The sequence below is a fragment of the Lepidochelys olivacea genome (genome assembly GCF_965140295.1).
Source record: "Lepidochelys olivacea isolate rLepOli2 genome assembly, chromosome: 8".
In the NCBI taxonomy this organism is placed as follows: domain Eukaryota; kingdom Metazoa; phylum Chordata; order Testudines; family Cheloniidae; genus Lepidochelys; species Lepidochelys olivacea.
Genome location: NC_140418.1, coordinates 70,493,388 through 70,514,391, shown reverse-complemented (window position 1 = coordinate 70,514,391; position 21,004 = coordinate 70,493,388). Strand labels below are relative to the sequence as shown.

General features: G+C 43.7%; 1 protein-coding gene across 3 annotated transcripts in view; it reads right to left on the bottom strand.

Annotated features, from left to right (window-relative positions):
* CDC14A (cell division cycle 14A) overlaps positions 1-21,004 on the bottom strand; it is a 115,191-nt gene that overhangs the window by 69,992 nt on the left and 24,195 nt on the right. For all 3 annotated transcript variants that reach the window (XM_084637158.1, XM_084637156.1, XM_084637157.1), the window contains exon 4: positions 13,368-13,460. In XM_084637158.1, coding sequence (XP_084493284.1) covers positions 13,368-13,460 — 93 coding nt within the window. The remainder of the gene's footprint in view (positions 1-13,367; positions 13,461-21,004) is intronic.

Here is a 21,004-nt window from a genome sequence, read left to right as displayed (position 1 = left end):
ACCTAGAGCTCGAGGAACGCTGCCTGGAGTCTGGGGACTGATGCCAGGAACTCTGCAGGCAAGCCGACCCACGTCTGGGGACTGGTGATGCTGTTCAGGTGAGCGCTGACAGGGCACTCCCTACAGCGAGGAGCGGTGCCACACTGATGGGGACTGTTGAAAGGGTCCCAAGGCAGATTTACCCCTTGAACAGGGCACCACCATGGCCGGCGTGGGCAACATTGGCAGGGAGCATGGACGGCAATGCAAGGTGCCAAGTATCTCTGCCACTCCCCAGGGCGGCATGCCGGTGGGCCTTGGAGGGGAAGAGCTACCCCGCGTGGGTCTTTGCTCTTTTCTAGCTCTCTCCTTCCCTTTATTGGGCGTAGGAGAATGTCCCCTCCTGGCCTCTCTTTCTTGCTTTTTAGCCAGTACTGAGGCTGTGGTGCTAGGAGCAGAGTTAAATCTGGTGGTCTCTGAGGCCGGTGCGAAGGCCAACTCCATAAAGAGCGCTCTGAGACGAATGTCCTGCTCCTATTTGGTCCGCAGTCTGAAGCTCTTGCGGATGTGACACTTGTCACTAACGTGGGTTTCCCCTAAACACTTCAGGCAGCTGCTATGGGGATCACAGACTGACATAGGTTTCTTGCAACAGTCACAAAGTTTGAAGCCTGTGGACCGGGGCATGTCTCGTCCCTAGGCTAAATCCTGTTCAGGACTAACAAACTATCACTAACTCTACACTAAGGGGACTATAAAACTATCAAAGTTTTTAATGACTGTACAAAAAAGTTCACAACCAGGCACAGTTGAGAGGAGTGAGCCTGCTGAGGCCAGGAGATGTTTCAGCACTGTCACTGTCGGTAAGAAGGAACTGAGGGAGGGGGAAGCCAGCAGCGCCCCTTATACCAGTGCATATGCATGCCACTCCAGAGGGCACCAGAGCCAGTCCCCTACAGATACTACTATGGGAAAAACTTCCGGCAACGGTGCATATGGCAAGCATGCATATCTACAATGGAATGGACATGAGCAACCACTCAAAAAAAAAAAAACAAAACAAAAAAACAGTACTTCTGAGAGATGTGGGATTCCCCCAGAAAATGGACACACTTGGAGTGTCTGTCACTCACCAGTATAGCCTCCTGGCAAGAGAGGCAGCACTGAAATCTGGTGAAACAGGAATATCCTGCCAGAAGAGAACAAAGCTCCCAAGGGAAAAGAGGGGGCAGACAGTTCTCTCACCTAAAACTAACTATATAAACTCTACCAACAACCCTAAGCCAACTACTATGACAGAAAAAGAGAAAAGTCAAGTATGCTCTAGGCAGATACACCTGTATTCTGTCTTGGGGCAAGACAGCAGAGAAGGAACTGAAGGTGGTTCGCCCACACATCCCTATAAAGCAGAGGTGGGCAAACTACGGCCCGTGGGCCGGATTCGGCCTGTGAACTGTTTTAAGCTGGCCCATGAGCATCTGCTAGGGACTGGGGTCTTGTGGTTGCCCCGCTCCGGCGCTCCAGCCTGGGTGCAGGGTTGGGGGTTGCACCATGTGGCTCCCAGAAGCCACGACATGGCCCTGCCCTGGCTCCTATGGCCCCCTCCAACACTCCAATGGGAGCTGCAGGGACGGTGCCTGTGGATGGGGCAGCGTGCAGAGCCACCTGGCCGCCTCCAACTAGGAGCCAGAGAAAGGATATGCTGCTGCTTCCGGGAGCCGCTTGAAGCATCACTCGGAGCCTGCTCCCCTGAGCCTCTCTCCACGCCCCAACCCCTTGCCCCAGCGCTGATCCCCCTCCTGCCCTCCAAACCCCTTGATCCTAGCCCAGAGCACCCTCCTGCACCCCAAACCCCTCATCCCTAGCCCCACTCCAGAGCCTGCACCCCTTCCTGCACCCCAAACCCCTGCCCCAGCCTGGAGCCTGCTCCCACACCCTGAACTCCTCATTTCTGGCCCCACCCCAGAGCTCTCACCCCATCCTGCACCCCAACCCCAATTTTGTGAGCATTCATAGCCTGCCATACAATTTTTATTCCCAGATGTGGCCCTCGGGCCAAAAAGTTTGCCCACCCTTGCTATATAGCCTTGGTGTCTGCCATGGAGAGGTGTGGGGTGCATGTGTGGGCCGAACAGGCACTGATAGCAAGAAATCTCTGATCCAAGACATGAGAGAAGCATGGGCATCTGAAGTAGAGCACCCATAGGGACACTATTTGAAGAAAACCAACTTTTAGGAGTTTTACAGGTTCCGCCCCCCTTCCCCCCACCAGAATAGAACTGCATGTTGCTGCTGCTTCAGAAAGGTTTGAAGATAACAGACTGAGGGAATGCGATGTTTAAGATTGCAAAACAGTTTGGCTTTGACCTCAGTTTTCACTCTCCCAGGTTCCTGAATTATTTGTTTGATGGATAAAGCTTTCCATGCCTGGGACCTTGCACAGGAACATGCCAGATAATGACATGCTGGCCACAAACCAACTGTGAAGGAAAGTCACAGCTGCATGTCCTAAAAGGTTTTCAGAGGAGAAAAGGAAATCTGTAAGGTAGACTTGCAAAACTCTTTTCCCAAGGTTTGTATGACAGAATCTATTATATCCTCTTTCCTCTGACTCCCAATATCTACTTTAGAAGTAGCTTCTGAACACATCTTTGCAGAGGCTGGTATGTTTTCCTGAGAATTTTGCAAAGCAGCCTTAGGGCAATTTGGCTTGAAGCAGGAAAATCCAGACTTACAGTTATGAGAAGAGCGAGGGACTGCTTGTTGGTCCCCACTTAGGAAGTAAACAGCATGTCAGGTTGCTGATCTGACTTCTAAGATTAAGAGCAAGTAATCTCTCAAGGCTACAGAGTAGGATTAAGAAATTGTTTATATTTTCAAGTTAGGGATGAGACCATTATAGTTCAACATTGTAAGGAGAGTGATCACTTTAGATAAGCTATTACCAGCAGGAGAGTGGGGTGGGGGGGAAGGTATTTTTTCATGCTTTGTGTGTATAAAAAGATCTTCTACACTTTCCACAGTATGCATCCGATGAAGTCAGCTGTGGCTCATGAAAGCTTATGCTCAAATAAATTGGTTAGTCTCTAAGGTGCCACAAGTACTCCTTTTCTTTTTGCGAATACAGACTAACACGGCTGTTGCTCTGAAACTGAGATTAGCGTAGTTTCCATTTGAGTGAGTGTGAGTGTGTCCCAACAGATATGCTATGCTTGTGTGCTGGAGAAGAATAAGAGCAACTAGTAAAGAGATCCATTTCTGAAAAAGAAGAGGTACTAAAATGTCAAAAAACTAGAGCACTTATGCTGCAAGGGAAAGCTAATGCTGTACTTTCCCATAGTTGACTGTGTGCCAATCATCACAGTTAATACAAAAAAAAACCCAATCACAGAATGCTGGTATTAATAGAAAAAAATAATATTTTTGGATTCAAGGGAAGTTATACAAGCCAATCTTTTTAAAGTAGTATCACATTATATAGAGTGGGTCAAAACTACTCACTTTATTAACCATTACACCAAAAATTTACCCATCAGCACTTAGTTGCAAGTCAGAATAATTCAGAGTAGGAAAAATGTGCATGTGTTTCCATAAATACACTTACAAGTTTAATACACAGCTATAAAAATTCACTCTGGGATGAACTAGGCAGGTCAAAGGATACTTTTATACTCCTTAAAATTAAACTTTTTTGTAACATGAATGTTACTCAACTAATCTATAATTAGAACCAATTTATTTGACTGTTTTAGAAGCTATATTTTGTTTTTTTAAATCAGAAGATTAACTAGTGTGCATATGAAAATATCCCATAATAAAAAGGGGCAGTTTTTTGGTTTACAGTCACACTGATAGAAGAGGAGTACTTGTGGCACCTTAGAGACTAACCAATTTATTTGAGCATAAGCTTTCGTGAGCTACAGCTCACTTCATCGGCTGCACTGATGTAATACACTGATGTAATAGACCAAGCTATTATCTGCACATCAGCGATCAAAGATTTACAGCATCAACCAACCAAAGAAATGTTAAACCACCAAATTATTTTTCTAAGAGAATAACCATATCCTGTGCACATGCAAGCCCAAGCAGCATACGGTGGCAATCAGAAAGTATTAGTTAGGACTGGTAAACAGGTTAGCTTGGGACAGGCGCTCATATGAGCGGAGACTGCCAATTGTACCACATTGCATGGAAATTTTCCAGGGTTTTTCCCACTAGTACATTTTAAAATACTTCACTTGCTGCAACACTTACATGTAGATTTGAATTCAGCATTAAATACTGGAAGAACAATTTTTAGAAAGTCCCAGATCAGAGAATCACAGTCTGGATCAGGGGCCATCTGCATGCTTGCTCAGCAAGGAGCACACACTGCCCTATATAGATCTTAAGCCAAAGGTGGGCAAACTACTGCCTGCAGGGTCACATCCAGCCCGCGGGACCCTCCTGCTCAGCTCCTGGCCCGGGAGGCTCACCCCCGGCCCCGCCCCTGCTGTTCCCCCTTTCCTGCAGCCTCAGCGCACCACGCCGCCTGTGCAATGCTCTAGGCAGCCGGGCAGTGCAGTTGCAGAGCCGCAGCCTGACCCAGTGCTGTGGGTGGCGCGGCTGTAGCATCGCCAACCACCGGTGCTCAAGGCAACACAGTAAGGGAGCAGGGGGGTTGGATAAAGGCAGGGAAGTTGGGGGAATGGTCAGGGGGCGGGGGTGTGGATCGGGGCGGGAGGGGGCAGTCGGGGGGGGGGGGTTGGATGGGGCGGCGGGGGGCAGTCAGGGGCAGGGGTTCCAGGGGCGGTCAGGGGACAGGGAGAAGGGGTGGTTGGATGGGGCAAGGGTTCCGGGGGGCAAGTCAAGAATGAGGGGGGGGTTAGATGGAGCAGCAGGGGACAGGGAGCAGGGGTACGGTGGATGGGACAGGAGCTCGGGTAAGAAGCACGGGGGTGGAGGAGGGTGTCGGATAGGAGGCGGGGGCCGGGCCACGCCTGGCTGTTTGGGGAGACACAGCCACCCCTAACTGGCCCTCCATACAATTTTGGAAACCCAATGTGGCCCTCAGGCCAAAAAGTTTGCCCGCCCCGTCTTAAGCTCTCTGCCAGGGGCTCTGCAGAGGCTCGATACCCTGCCTAATCCAGATTCCTTTACTTGAGTTTCTGTGGTGGGAGTCCACTGTTTTACTCTTCATTTCTCTTATTCAGCCTTCTGGTAATAGGGGATGCTTAAGATTTGCAAGGAGTACTTCATTCCAACAAGCATAGAGGCTGCTCTCTACATTTGGGCCTCAACCATGTTGCTCTGTACCAGTACTGAGTATTTCCTTTTAACACCATTATGGTAACAGAGGGAAAGCTACTCCATAGAGGCCAGCTAGAGCAGCAAACAATCTTGTAGCAGGTACCAGGGAGAAGGGCGGGGGAGGGGAAACAAAACACCTTAATCCTTCCAGAACCTGTCCCACTGCTGGGACTGCAGGAACTTGTGCGAAGGGGATCAAGATGGGGGAAGAGAATGCTGGGTAAGGTGCAATACAGAAGGAAGGGAATCTAGAACTCTCCCTCCCCCTCACAAAAAAAATTAAAACCCAGGGTATAGCAGGTTAAAATATTAGTTAAAAGGGAACTTTACAAAACTATTCTTAAGCACTATATCTGGGGAAAAACAAACCTTTAAAAAATGCCTGAAATATAACAAAATATAACCTGGTAGGAATCTGCCATGTCCAAAGTTTCCAGGGCAGACTAAACCTCTGAAAATCTAGGTCCCACTAAAAACCATTGGGGAAAAAAAAATAAGATTTTCTCCATTAAAAAAAAAAAGTTTTTATAGTTGGTTTAGCCAGTTAAACTATTAAGTTATCAGGTAACTAAACTTAGAACAGTTCACTCTTAAAATGATATTTACCTTTTACTTATTTTCAATGGTTTCTATGGAGACCTAAGTTTTCCACAGGTCTAATCTGTTTTAGAGGGTCAATATTGTACTAGGAATCATAATGTACATCCTCAAGATGGCACTGAATGGAAAGTTACTGATACAATGACAGACAGAGCTAACATATTTTGAATACTTGTTTATTCCTCTTTAGAATATTTAGCTTTCCATGTTATGAAGCATTATTGAGAGGAAAAAAATATCTTTGCAGCCTTGTTTTCAAATTTGAGATTTCTGGCTCAAATCTGAATTTCCAACATTGTGGAGTTAGACCTAACATTTTTGCAGTGCAATTTCTTTCCATTTTGTTGTTAGGTTAAGCAGTTTCATGCCCAGTAGTATTCATGACTCCTTCCTCTAAAAATCACTTTCAATAATATGGTTTATTAATTGACTTGTTTTGCAAATAAGTCTATTTATAAATAGATATTGACCAATGCAAGTTTTTATATTTTTACAACATCCAACTGTGGAGGAGTACTTAACCAAACAAATGGCTCTTGCTTGGGAGAGCTTATAATCTATTGTTAAGAAATATTACTTGTGAAGGTGTCAAACGTGGGAAGGGATGGCATGAGGATGAACGAGGGCAAGAACCCTTCCCATCTTTGTTTTTCTCAGTGCAAAAAGTGATTGACAGTTACACAACACTAACCCATTTAGAGAATATTAGGGTAACACTAGTGGCAATGAAATGAGAACTTATTCTTCCCTACTACTTAATAAGTCTAGCAACAGGCACCTCCCTTCAACTTTGAGCTGTATCAAGGAGGATTCAAGGACCCCTACTACTACTTTCTGGTATATTCAAGTCTGGCTAAGTCACATGTAGACCCTAACTTTAGGATATACATTATTAGACCATCTGACTGGCTCTTATCTACACAATCTGAATAAGTCCCCATATAGAAAGCATTCGATTAACACACATTATGTAATTCTATATTTAAAATAAAAGTTACACTTTCTAGTTTTAATTGGAGATAGAATTATTAAAGTGTAAAGAAAAAAGACCGGTTTGAACAGGATGACTAAGCATTTTCCCCCAAAGGCTAGTTACAGCTTGAAAGGAGGTTACTTCTTGCATACTCAGTGGTGAGTTGGAACTGATTGTTAAATTTAGAAGCCCTTTTAGAACCGGTTGTCCCACGAGGAACAACCGGTTCTAAAAGGGCTTCTAAATTTAACAACCGGCCAAAAGCGGCGCCTTAGGTGCCAACTCCATGGATGCTCTGGGGCTGGAGCACCCACAGGGAAAATTTGGTGGGTGCAGAGCCCCCACCGGAAGCTCCCCCCTTGCCCCCGGCCCCGGCTTACCTCTGCTCCACCTCTGCCCTTCAGTTACGTTCTGCTCTGCTCTGCTTCTCCGTCCCCCGCAGTGGTTTCCCACGAATCAGCTGTTCGCATGGGAAGTCTGTGAGGGCTGAGAAGCAGGCAACGGCTTTGCACTCAGGCCCAGGGAGGCAGAGGCGAGCTGGGGCGGGGGGCCATGAGGAGGGCCGCCCGTGCCGCAGTAGGTAAACCGGGGGGCAGGCGCAGGGGAACTGCTCCTCGCTCCAACTCACCTCCGCCTCCCTGGGCCTGAGCACGAAGCCGCCTGCTTCTAAGCCCTCCCAGGCTTCCTGCGCGAATAGCTGATTTGTGGGAAGACGGGGCGGGAGGAGGAGGGGGAGGGGAGGTGAGAAGCAGAGCAGGGCGGCGCGTTCAAGGGCAGAGGCGGAGCAGAGGTGAGCCGGGGCAAATTTTCCCTGTGGGTGCTCCAGCCCCAGAGCGGCTGCTCTCCTTGTTAGCTACGCTACCCCACCCCTAGGAGCTGGAGAGACCTGCCGGATGCTTCCCGGGAGCCGCCACAGGTAAGCACTGCTGGGACTCCCCACCTCGCCCCCCGGCAGGTCCCTCTGGCTCTTAGAGGCGGGGACCCACTACGGTGGCCCATGAGACCCTCCTGCCCGGTTCCAGGGGCAGTCAGGGGACAGGGGTGGATGGGGCAGGAGTCCCGGGGGCAGGCCATGACCCCCTCATGGGGTGAGGAGGGAACTGGTTGTTAAGATTTTGGCAGCTCATCACTGTGCATACTGCTTTAGTAATGCATATAAAAGTTAAGGATGGATTGCCTCTATCCTGTGAAGAAATAAAATGAAAGATATTCAAAATGTGAGTTAAATGAATTTAAGCACAAACATTTAATTCTGCAACATTATGGCGGGGTCTTTTTGCCATGCCTGAGAGGCTACAAAGGAATATAAACAGACCTTGAAAGTGCAAGTACAGCAGAGCCTCTTTACAGACCATGCACTGTAAAACTGCTGGTTCCCTAAAGTGGGAAGCTAGCTAAATTATCCAAATATGGAAGTTTTCTTCACATTATTAGTTAATTCTGAAGAGATGAATGAGCAGTTGCATCTTAAGAACAGAGAAGTCAATGCTAGTTACCAAGACTGAAATAATAATGGCGACTAGAATAACAGTGCAAAATGAAGGCATAACACATGATTTAGAGACAATTCAGAGGATTATTTAGAAGAGGAGAGAGAGAAAAGGAACCACCTAAACCAATTTAACAATTACTCTGGCTCTAAACTGGAGTCTTCAGCCAGGACTGCTGTTGGGGTATGTCTACACTGCAGGTGGGAGTGAGCCTCCAGCCTGGGTAGACAGACTTGCTCTAAATTGGCTCGAGCTAACATACTACAAATAGCAGCACAGACTCTGCACCTTGGGCTCGCAAGCCCACCCAACAGCTTGGCTGCCATGGAGGATTAGCCACTGGGCCGACGAGGCCCATGCCCAGGGGCCCCAGCCAATTGGGGGACTGTGGAAAAAAATGGGTACCCTCAGTCTCTCAGGGAGCAGACGGAGCAGGACAGAGCGGCTTTCCACCCTGTGCTCCAGGTCCTGCCTCAGCAGCTGGACACTGCCTCCTGGGTCTTACTGCCTGTTTCCTCTACAACCATCAGTACTGGGTTGGGGGTGGGGGGCAGAGCAAGAGAGGGTGCAGATAAGAAGAAGGGGAGAAAAAGGGGTAGGGAATCGGGAAGAGAAGGGGATATGGGAATGGGCAGGGAAGCAGGAGCCCAGCAGGTGGTATTCCCTGGGCAGCAGCAGCCCCAACCGCAGCAGCAGCTGGTGCCGGAGTGGTCGCCAGCAGCAGATGGAGCTCCCCTGTTACGCCGTCCTGTGCCCCCCACAGCACCACTGTAAGCAGGTGGAGAAAGCCAGGGAACCAGGGGGACTGGCTTCAGCGTGCATGCATGCTTTTCTTCCTCCCAAATATAAACAGTCAAACTACACCTATTGCCTAGGGTGGCCAATTTTGGTTGGACATATTCCTGGCGGTTTCTTCACATGACAATCTTTAATTAAAGATTAATCTTTAATTCCTGGAGACTCCAGGCCAATCCTGGAGGGTTGGCAATCCTACTATGGCCCCAGGATTGGAGGAGATCTAACTCCTGCTACAGCCTCAGGGCTGGGGGAGCTCTCGCTTCCCGCTTCAGCCTGGGGCCATAGCAAGGGGGTGGGATACAGAGCTTCTCTTGTATGGGGGCCGCAGTGGGAGGGGGGACAGAAAGGAGCCAGGTTGCAGAACTGCAGTGTGGGGGGAAGAATGGGGCAGACCATGTGTGGAACGTGGTAGGGGAAGGGACAGAACAGGGTGGGGCCGTAGGCATGGCCACAGGCAGATGGGGCAGAGCTGCAGATGGAGGGGGTGGGGAGGGCCCCCCCTCACTTGCTCTGGCCCTGGAACCCACAAAATCTTAATCTGCCTCTGCCTGGTTGTCTGGGCTTGGGTCACTAGCTTGGGCAGCTGCCTGAGGCACAATACCTACAATGCAATTTTTTTGAGCGCTAGCATGAATTTGTCTACCCAGACTGGGAGGCATGCTCCCTGCTGGAGTGTAGACATACTCAAACTCTTTTCCTCCCCCAATACCACCACCATCAGATGCTCTGATCCTGGGTTCCCACCTTTAGGCAGTTTGGGGGTGGAGAAGATTAGAATTTGGTTTATGTTCCTGACATTTAAGGGAAGAGAATTGGGGCTAGAGTTAAAAGACCCTACATGAGTGAACACGGATTTTGTCCCTCTCCCTTTCCCCTCCAGGAAAGTCTCTCATGAGATCAGTAAGAAATTCAGATTAATATCCTCTTCATAACCTTGGGGGGGAGGTGTACCCCCCTTTCCAGTCTCAATGGGTTTGCAAATGAGGAAGGTAGTACCCTTATGTATAAGAGGATACATTTGGAGATTAGTGGAGGGATAGACAGTCAGTCATGAGAAAGTGGTTTGTTCTGTTATGCAACTCAGAGCAAGACTCATGGGATTAGTGTGAAACTCTGGGTTTCTCTCACACTTGGGCCAGACTGAATTGTCAGATCTCAGTGGCAGACGTGCAACTGAGGTAGCATGAAGTGGTGTGTCCCCTTATTGCTAAGGGTCGAATTCAAAATTGTGGTGGAACTGCCGCCTTCATCTGGGGGATGATGTTGAGATGGACCCTATACTGACAATGACTTGCACTGAATGCACTTACATAACAACTCAGCTGCAGACACTGTTTCCATTCAGTGGCCACATTAGGTGGATGCAAATGACAGAACAATGCTACTGCACGAGGATTTCAAAGGTATGTGGTAGGATTTGAATCCTTAATCCAGGCCATAAGGGGGAGAAGATTACATCTTTCATGTGAGACCCAGCCTGGAATAAAGATAGGACTGATGTCAGCACCACAGCACTTCAGGACATTATGCAAGGATGCTGAAGTTCCTCACTGAGGTGGCCGATAAGCTAGAATACTAACATCCATATTGATGACAGTTCTTATGACACAGCTCAGTAGTTCATGGCTAGAGCGCCGTGAAGTTCTTTTTATAGTTTGTTTTATATTTCAAAAATTTCAGGAATTTATATTTCAGGAATTTCTTATTTCGTTTTATCCATTAAAACTGTTTTATTTCTTTATTACATTCTGAGGTATTTAATGTCAATCACCACATATAAATAACAGCATATAAATCCTAGTTTATCTACACAACATCATTTTATTAAACATTATTAGAGGCCTTGAGATACTCACCAACAACTATCATAGTTAGCTACACCAAAATACCCCAGACAACTCCTTAGGGTCCCCCCTTGAAGTTTACCTAGTACTGCAGCCCCCTAAACAACCCCAACTTCTTCATACCCACTGATGGGCACCACAGATCTTCCTAATCTTCCTGCTTCCTTCTCCAGCACTGACTCCACCCCCGTCCTCATCTTTATATCACCACGGAGCCCTCCCTCAGGCATCCTCATCTCCCCTTATACGTCCCTCCTCTCCCACTGAACCTCATCCTACCAGCTCCCCAATGAGCCCCAGCAAACCCTCCCTTTAATTATTTCCCCTCTCCAACTGAGCCCCAGCTCCCTCTAAGTCCCAGAAACCCCTTCCCTATTCCCCCTTAGATAATTCCCCCTCCCCCACTGGTCCCGCCCTGTGGAAGTGGGTAGGAGGGCATCATGATGACTAAGGGACAACTGGCCCAAATCTGACTGAGTGGCACTGCAACCCTATGCTCCACGTCATAACACCCAGACCAGGGAGCCAGTAGCCACATGGTGACCAGGAATAGAGGCCCATGTATTTTTGCATTTGTACAATACCACAAAATAAAATAAAACCTTGAAATTAAAAACTTACAGTTTTTAATTTCATGTAGTTTTTGTTAAGGTTTTATTTTATTTTGTGGTATTGTACAAATGCAAAAATACATGGGCCTCTATTCCTGGTCACCATGTGGTTAATGGCAGTCTTCATATGGCTGACCACTCCCCTAAACTGCTTCTATGCATTCAGAGTAATATCTCGACAGAACAGGAACAAAAGCCATACCTTCCATTTGAGTTTAGATCAAGAGTACTAAAACTGCTGGGGATGCTCTATGTTGTGACCTGTGCTTTGGACCCCAAATCCTTCTCTGGTACTCACTGTGTCTTTGCTTAAGTTTGCCTATCAGTGAAGCTGATACAGCTTTAATTTATACCATCTATTTCAGAAAGCTACCTCCTATCTCTTTTGGAGAATAGTCTGTCCTCAGTTTAGTTGTTTCCCTCCTGGTAGAGATCATCATTATAAGTTTGTTGCTTTCTTAGAATTCTGGATCCAGTCTTGATCATGGAATCAAGGAGAAGTTATCTACCCTGAACAGTAACTGGAGTTCTTTGAGATGTTTCTTCCTATGGTGCTTCATTATGGGGGGCATAGGGCCCAGTCGTACCTGAAGCTGAGCGCCTATAGGGACATTACTTGAAGAACGTCACATTCTTTCCAACCCACAAATATCTCCAGTGTTTCCAAAGAGTTTTTGATAAATTTTTCGTGACAACCCTTTCTCAGTGGCTTAACATTCAGATACACAAATCCACTTTGGGGTAAAGCTTGGCACTAAAAGACCACAGGATGCTTGGTTTAATACTCTGTTTTAAAACCAAGCTTTTAAAATTAAAATTACTATTTGATTAAAAAGAGAATGACACAGTAAATTTTACAAGAGTTTGCAGTTATCCGCCACTACCACAACTACAAAAAAACCAAACCCACCCCTCATTCATAAGTCAGATCCTTTTGCTTGCTCACACAGTGTGATCATAATACTCAAAGTGTGACAATTTCCTAGGTCAAAGAATTATTTGCAGTTAAGGGAAACTAGATTGTAAGGGAAAAAGGTCCAAATTAAACAGCGCTGCAGTAATGGTAGATAAATTTTCTATTCTTAAGACTTCTTTCAGAATTCTGGCATAATGCCATTTGATTACCTGTTCTGATTTCCTTTGAGATATATATTACCTGTCTGAGAAATGTATAAGCTTGATATCTACATTAGTTTTTCTGATGTGGGATACAGAACAGATTAATGTAGAAACTGCTACAGAAATAATTCACTTACAAAAGATAAGCAATTGGAGCTTACCATTAGAGCAAGAAATACCAATTGCTAGAAAAATCTATGACTTATCCTCTAAAAGAACCAAGATCTCTCCCCATATATCTCACGTACTGCATAAACGGAATATTAATTCGATCAGGGTCTGTACAGCTCAAGGATAATGGAAAAAAGTCAGTGTACTTAACTGTATTTGCATTATAAATTAAAATCTGTAATCATCTTTGTTATTCAGTTAGTTCAGCTATAGGACAAACACTTTTGGATACCCATTTTAATTACTGATTACATAAACAATTCATACTGAAATTAAACTTTAAAAGACCGGAATAGGCTACTATAGGAAAAGCAACTCCATCAAAGTTCTAAATTACACCTTGAAGAAACAGTACAAAGAGCTAGATTACAGAAGATTGAATGACAGTCTCACTATTTCACTGAAGTCTATGTTTAGCCACAGTTTTACATGGCAGCAAAAGTGTCTGCTCAGGGAAGGACAGAGGTGTATATAAACAAGTGATACTTACTGCATATGACCCTATTAAAAATGCTGCATTTGCTCGTTTCCGTTGATCAAAGCTGGTATAGTGAACTATTTTCTTTCTTGATAGACTGAAAGACTGTATAAAGAGAAAGGAGAGGGATGTGTCAGCTACATTAATTACAGTAAGACACAGGATTTACAAAAAGCCAGAGCTTTAGAAAAAATCATTTTCAATTTGATAAAATAATTAAAAATATTATGAGGTGGGTGAGGTAATATCTTTCATTGGACCAACTTCTGCTGGTGAGAGGGTTCCGGAGTCCAGGCTCTAGCTTGAGCCTGAATGTCTACACCACAACTAAACAGCCCATTGGGCTCAGGCTGAGTGAGTTGGCATGGGCCAGCCATGCGTATTTAACTGCCGTGTAGACATACCCTTAGCATTAGGCCTAATCTTATTTGCTGCATTGATTTTACTAATCCTTCTAAAACCATCTGAAAAGAAACAGTTAAATAATTGCACAGATGAGGAGATACAAGTCATAGTGAATAAGTGTCTAAAAACAGCAATATTTAGTTCACAAGGATTCTCTTTATAATTAAATAAAGGAACACCAATGATTACAATATCTCAGCAAGAATGGAAATCTCAGAAATCCATAACGGACTTAAAACCGGAACAGTGTTAGTTAAAGCACATGTGAACCACAGTGATGTAGTGATATTTAGTTCACTCAGTGAATAAGTGTTGAATCACTGAATTTATAATATTGATATTTTGTCATTCCATGTCATAAATATAAAGGGAAGGGTAAACACCTTTAAAATCCTTCCTGGCCAGAGGAAAAACCCTTTCACCTACAAAGGGTTAAGAAGCTAGGATAACCTCGCTGGCACCTGACCAAAATGACCAATGAGGAGACAAGATACTTTCAAAAGCTGGAGGGAGGGAGAAACAAAGTCTCTCTCTGTCTGTGTGTGTGATGCATTTGCTGGGAACAGAAAGGAATGGAGTCTTAGAACTTAGTAAGTAATCTAGCTAGATATGCATTAGACTGTTTAAATGGCTGAGAAAATAAACTGTGCTGAATGGAATGGATATTCCTGTTTGTGTCTTTCTGTAACTTAAGGTTTTGCCTAGAGAGAGTCTCTATGTTTTGAATCTAATTACCCTGTAAGGTATTTACCGTCCTGATTTTACAGAGGTGATTCTTTTACTTTTTCTTCTATTAAAATTCTTCTTTTAAAAACCTGATTGCTTTTTCATTGTTCTTAAGATCCAAGGGTTTGGGTCTGTGTTCACCTATGCAAATTGGTAAGGATTTTTGTCAAGCCTTCCCCAGGAAAGGGTGTAGGGTTTGGGGAGGATTTTTGGGGGAAAAGACGTTTCCAAGCGGGCTCTTTCCTGGTTATATATCTGTTAGACGCTTGGTGGTGGCAGCAATAAAGTCCAAGGGAAAAAAGGAAAATAGTTTGTACCTTGGGAAAGTTTAACCTAAGCTGGTAAAAATAAGCTTAGGAGGTTTTCATGCAGGTCCCCACATTTGTACTCTGGAGTTCAGAATGGGGAAGGAACCTTGACATTCCATAATTCCACTAAATTGTGTAAACTTCATATCACAATGCACTTTCCAGACAGATAAGCTTGGATTTTTACACTGCAAATGTGTGTTAAGCAATGTTTGTGGAGACTTGATTTAGAGGGAGCAAGTTTCTTGACTGAAAACTTTTGAGGAATACTGCACACTACTACAAATTTTTGCAGCATTGTCAATTAATTTAATTGGTGCTAGCCATACTGACTTTTCATACATAGTGAAAATAAAACTTAAGATACAGAAGTTTCTACAAGGGTTCATATGAAAGCTTTAAATACAAAAAAGCATTTCTCTAAAAGAACCAAAAATAGCCAGCAAATTTAAGAGAAACTTATTGTAATACATTCATCAGTTTTTTTTTTTTTTACTCCTGTCCTCCATAGGAATAGCCCCTCCAGCAGTGGATCTGTTTGTATGTTATGATAAGCTGGTCTTATTCACCACTGCTTCCACAAGAGGATAAACAGTGTGATTTAAATTAATGTGACTGGAGTACATCTAAATGGGACTATAATCCCCCAGAGTGGGGGAGGGGCATCCTCACAGATTACAACAGGTCATGCTTGGAGACAGACAAGCATGACCTGCTTTATATTTATTATATGTGCACACCCCCATCTTCTATGGCATTCAACGGATATTAAAATCTGACAAGTCACACCCAATAGCTCAAGAATATAGGAATAAGCTTTTTCTTTATCATACTGGCATCCAGCATTCTGTGATTTTGACCAAGTCTATTATGGTCTAAATCGGACAAAATTACAGTAATAGTGCCACACAAACAACAATTTTATTTTATCGTCTACATCTCTTATTTTAAATAATTCATAGCAACATAATTTACAGTTCTTTTGAAATACAATTCTTTCTATAGCCAAGAGCACTTTGGAATTTGCTTTATTTAAAAATCATTTTAAAAAAATTGTTTAGTAGTCATGTAAAAACCTCCTCTACCTAAACAGCAATCTTTTTTTTTTTTTTTAAACAGGGTGATAGACTGCAGTAATATACTACTACTGATGGCATTATTGTTGTACCAAGTGGGGGGAGGGAGGGGGAAAGAGAGAAAACACTCTCATTCTCAGAAGCATCCCTGACATTTAAGGTAAACTACTGGAATATAGAATTTTCATTGCTTCCATGCCATTTAAAAAAAATGGAAGAGAGAGCTACACTTCAATCTCTATGGACTCAGATTTCTATACTATACATTTAGATCAATTTTTGATAAGCTTAAAGCTTTAAATAAGATTGAAAACTGGCTTTGAATAACTGGCATGAAAAACTCATTTACAATACAGCAAATGCTGAGGGAGATTTACAAGATAAGCATTTGAATTGAAAAAAGAAAAAGGAGTACTTGTGGCACCTTAGAGACTAACCAATTTATTTGCGCATAAGCTTTCGTGAGCTACAGCTCACTTCATCGGATGCATCGAAAGCTTATGTGCAAATAAATTGGTTAGTCTCTAAGGTGCCACAAGTACTCCTTTTCTTTTTGCGAATACAGACTAACACGGCTGTTACTCTGAAACCTGTCATTTGAATTGAAGATTCCAATAGATTCAGAAATGTGGAACACTACTACCATGCTATATCACTACTTTGCTATGTAAAAATCCCATTCATTTAGGAACAATGACAACAAGTACTGGCCAAAATGACATTGTTACAAGAGCACTACACCAGGGGTTCTCAAACTGGGGGTCGGGACTCCACAGGGGGTCGCAAGGTTATTACCTCAGGGGTCGCGAGCTGCTAGCCTCCACCCCAAACCCTGCTTTGCCTCCAGCATTTATAATGGTCTTAAATATATTTAAAAAAGTGTTTTCAATTTATTGGGGGTGGGGGGTCACACTAAGAGGTTTGCTATGTGAAAGGGGTCACCAGTACAAAAGTTTGAGAACCACTGCACTACACTACGTATCTGCACTTAACTTCTATATTCAGCTCAATTCCAGTTTCACCACAATTGCTGAAGTTATACAGACGAGAATTAAATGCAGTAGATTATATTTAACATATTAAGCCATTAGACTCCCAGTTCTGCAAGCTGATCCATGTGGGCAGAAACTTAAAACGCATGTGGAGCCCTCTGAGATCTGTGGATTTTCACAGAGGTCCACTGCTTAGATCAGCTTACAGGGCCAGGCCTTTAGTTATGATAAAACACTTGGCAAATACTATAAATTACTGCTAACAGAATACCTACATTTTTTTCTTTACATGTGTAAAACTTTAAAAAAAAAAAAAAGGTGTTCAGATTCCTTTCAGCTTGTTTTTTAAAAAGTCTATATAGTACCACATACCAGTTGTTTTTAAATATGTAAAGAAAGATTTAATATGTGTAATTCAAAAAGAATGCTCTTCCTCTGTTTTCCTAGGATACCACAGTTTGGATGTTACAGTAGTAAAACTCATGAATATCAAGATATATATTTAAAAAAAAAACAGTTAACTAGCCTTAGTCCACATTCTTCAAATGCTACAAAAGTGCTTCTTTATTCAAAATCATAATAATGAAAAGTTACTTATTTTAGTAATTAAACTAGAGCTTTTACTCTACACAAACCATCAGTTTCTCAATTAGTGAGGATGCAAAAGTCCACTTAACACAACATGACAATAGTGCTATACATTTCACGGTAAACTCTGGAATATGCTCAGACTATTTTGAAGTTAAAACACATCTCTAACAGGAAGTCCTTTTGTAATATAAAAACATATGAAAAGCAACATGCTAGTTCTAGTTTTAAGTAAAGAAAATCTAACTCATTCATTTACACCACAGAATTCCAAAATCCAGATTCCCAAACAAGTTCATACTGTTAAATTATTTAGAGAGATCCAAGACAAAAGAAAATGCCAGAAGTTTTAGAAATTCTCATTTATGCTGCGACTAGATTAGCATTTCATTAGGACGGTCACTGGATGATGTTGTCACAGTATACTACTCAATCAATATGTCATAGCCCTTGCATTGTTCAGCATGAAGATATTGCTTTGCATTTAACAGAAAATTAGATTACTACAAGAAAGAACTGCAAGTTCAGATAAATCTCAGGGAAGTTTGCAAACTATCTACAAACAAATCACAGTTTAGAGTATGAAGCCCAAAAGCTCTGTGCCATGCTAAAAATAAAGTTTGCAAGTAATTTTTGTTATAGCAATTTCATTAAGTCAGATTTACTTAGCAGACTAACCATGCAGTGCTATACTACTGTTTGCTCTATTTGTTCTTCACTTGTTTGAAGAAAAAAAAAAAAAAGTGCGCCGTTGAGTTTCTCTGAACAATCAAGCTCCACAATATCGTAATGTTAAAGTGGGTTAAACATTTCACCAAAGCTCAATTTCAAAGAGCAAACAGGATATTATGATCAAGTATTCTTGTCTTGCTGTTGATTACTTAGAACAGCATCACATCATCTCCATAGCAATCAGTGATCAAAACACAAGGAATGAAACAAGGTCAACAGGCTCTCTTATCAAGCTTAACCTCTCAGTGCTTTACCTACAATTTTTTCTTTTCTTTTTTTTTTTTGTTTTGGAGAAAAGATATCCTTGAATAAGTTCTGACTATACAAAAAAGTTCATTTTTTAAAATCCACCACCAGAATATTACAATTGTTTGTGTTTTAAAAATGTTAATCTGCTTTTGACACTGGCCAAGCCACACCTTAAAAAAAACCCACAACTTTTCTCCCAACCATGTTTAAAGACTAAAAGTAGCCAATTGTTAAAAACAAACACCTGCCCCCGCACAAGTTGTGACGAAATGGGGATTTTCCCTTTTTATGTTATATGTGAGTCTTACTGTTGAGCCTATGAGTTTTACTGATCTGCATGAATGTGTGCTTCAGTTTCCCTGTGTGCTGCACCAATACCTCAGTGGTGGTAATAGGGGTTTGTTACTTTGGCTGAGACCTCTGGGGCAGGTGAGGCTGCTCCAGCTATCTGCATGGCCCTTTGTAACCTGAGACCCAGTGGGGATGCAACCAGGTGGCTCTTTGCCCAGGGACAAAGACAAGAAGGAGGAGCAGGAGCAATGGGGGTGTCAGTAGTCCGGTCACCGGAAGCTGGGCTGTCTGCTTGGGGGGACTGAAAGAGAGGGAGTCCAGGGCTTCCGGCCCAGGACTCCCCAAGATGGACTTGGTTAAAAGTCACTGATTTCTGTGCTAACAAGTTCTGTCCTACGCTGTGTTCCTGTCAGCTAATAAACTTTCTGTTTTACTGGCTGGCTGAGAGTCACATCTGATTGTGGAGTTGGGGTGCAGGGCCCTCTGGCTTCCCCAAGAGCCCTGCCCGGGTGGACTCGCTGCGGGAAGCACATGGGGAGGAAGGGGAGGCTGAATGCTCCGAGGTCAGACCCAGGAAGGTCGAAGCTGTGTAAGCTTCTTACCCTGGCGACAGTATGCTCAGAGAGGAGAGGCACACTACCCCAGAGTCCTGACTAGCTTCCTATGGAGTAGTTCTAGAGCACTGGCCCAGTGACTCTGTGACACAAGTACACACACAAATACAGCTGAAGTACAACTTCTCAGAAGCCATTTAACTTATTTAAAGTTCAATGTTGGTTATAAACAGACATGCTCCCAAGTATTGTTCATTATATTAAATATACATGACTGTATATCAAGGAATTAAAAAATCCCTAAGAATAAGGGAATATTTAAGTGGAGACCAGTATTTGATGGAATGTAGCTGTCACTTAATAACTTTTTAAGCATATTTAATTTGTATTTCAATTGGGGAACTGTGTGTGTGTGTTTTATGAAAGGAGGTTTATCAAATGTTGATTTTTTGCAGTAGTTTCCAACTGACATTTCCATAATCTATCTCCACTTTTAGGTTGGATATAAGGACTAAGGCTTTGTTTCTATTATACATGGAGCAGGACTCAACACCATCAGACACTTGACGAGAGATTCTCAGCCTGGAGACTCAGTGGGAACAAGAGTGTCTCAATATTTCTGCTCCCAAAGGCAGCTACCCTCATGGGAGGGAGGTGTTACAGGTCCCCACTCCCCAAAGATTCTGCCTATTTCATGGTAATTTGGAGAAGAGATAGAACATCACAGTGAGGCTTCAGACTACAGCTGTTTAAGGCTGCAAGTTTGTCATGGAGGTCACGGATTCCATGATTTTCCATGAACTTTGCAGTGGTCGGTGCGTTTGGCTCAGGGGCAGCTCAGACAGATCCTGTGCCAAGTGCACCAGCTGCTGCTGGGGCAGTCTTGGGCAACCGCGTGCCCCCTCCCCCCCAGCATACTCCCCAGCAGCAGAAAAGCTTTGGGTGTGGGAGGGGGCAGGGGGTTGGGGCCCGGGATGGGGTGAGGCAGGCTCTGGGTGGCACTTACCTGGGTGGCTCCCCAGAAGCTGTGACGTCCCCCTCATCCAGCCAATGGGAGCTGTGGGGCCAGTGCCCTGGGCAAAGGCAGCGCACAGAGTTGCCTGGCCATGCCTCTGCCTAGCAGCTGAGCAAGGGGGACATCGCAGATTCCAGGAGATTGGGAATGGTGAGATCCCTAATGGAGTCTCTGGAGCTTTTCTATTTGAGGCAAAAATTTTGCTTGGAGTAGGATTTATTTAAACCCATATAAACCAATGTATTTTGTTGGATACACTTGTTCACTTTCAACCATCCATTACAGTCTTATCGGTTACATGCAGAATGCCTAAAGAAAAATGCAATGGTTAAAAAGAAAAAAGTTGTCTGGGACTTTTTGCACAACAGAAGAATATTTGAGTAAGACAGACTACTAGCTCAAGTGGATAACACCTCTGGCATTTTCTCTAACAGAAACCTAAAACAATTTTAAGAAGCTGAAGGCTTTCCATTTCTCTTTGGTGCATTTTTGAGCAGAGGGTAATCATGACATTTTCCACACTCCAGTTTGTCCAGTTAAATATTTGTATCCCACACTTCCTTCATAAGGAGAGATAACTGTAGCATACATAGCCTTTTTTAAACAAAGTATGTAAAAACAAAAGGCTCACAACAACAAATAGCCAATATATTAGCTACTTATTTGTTATTCACATAAGGAAGTCACTATTCCAAAAAGCTGCTAATAAGACC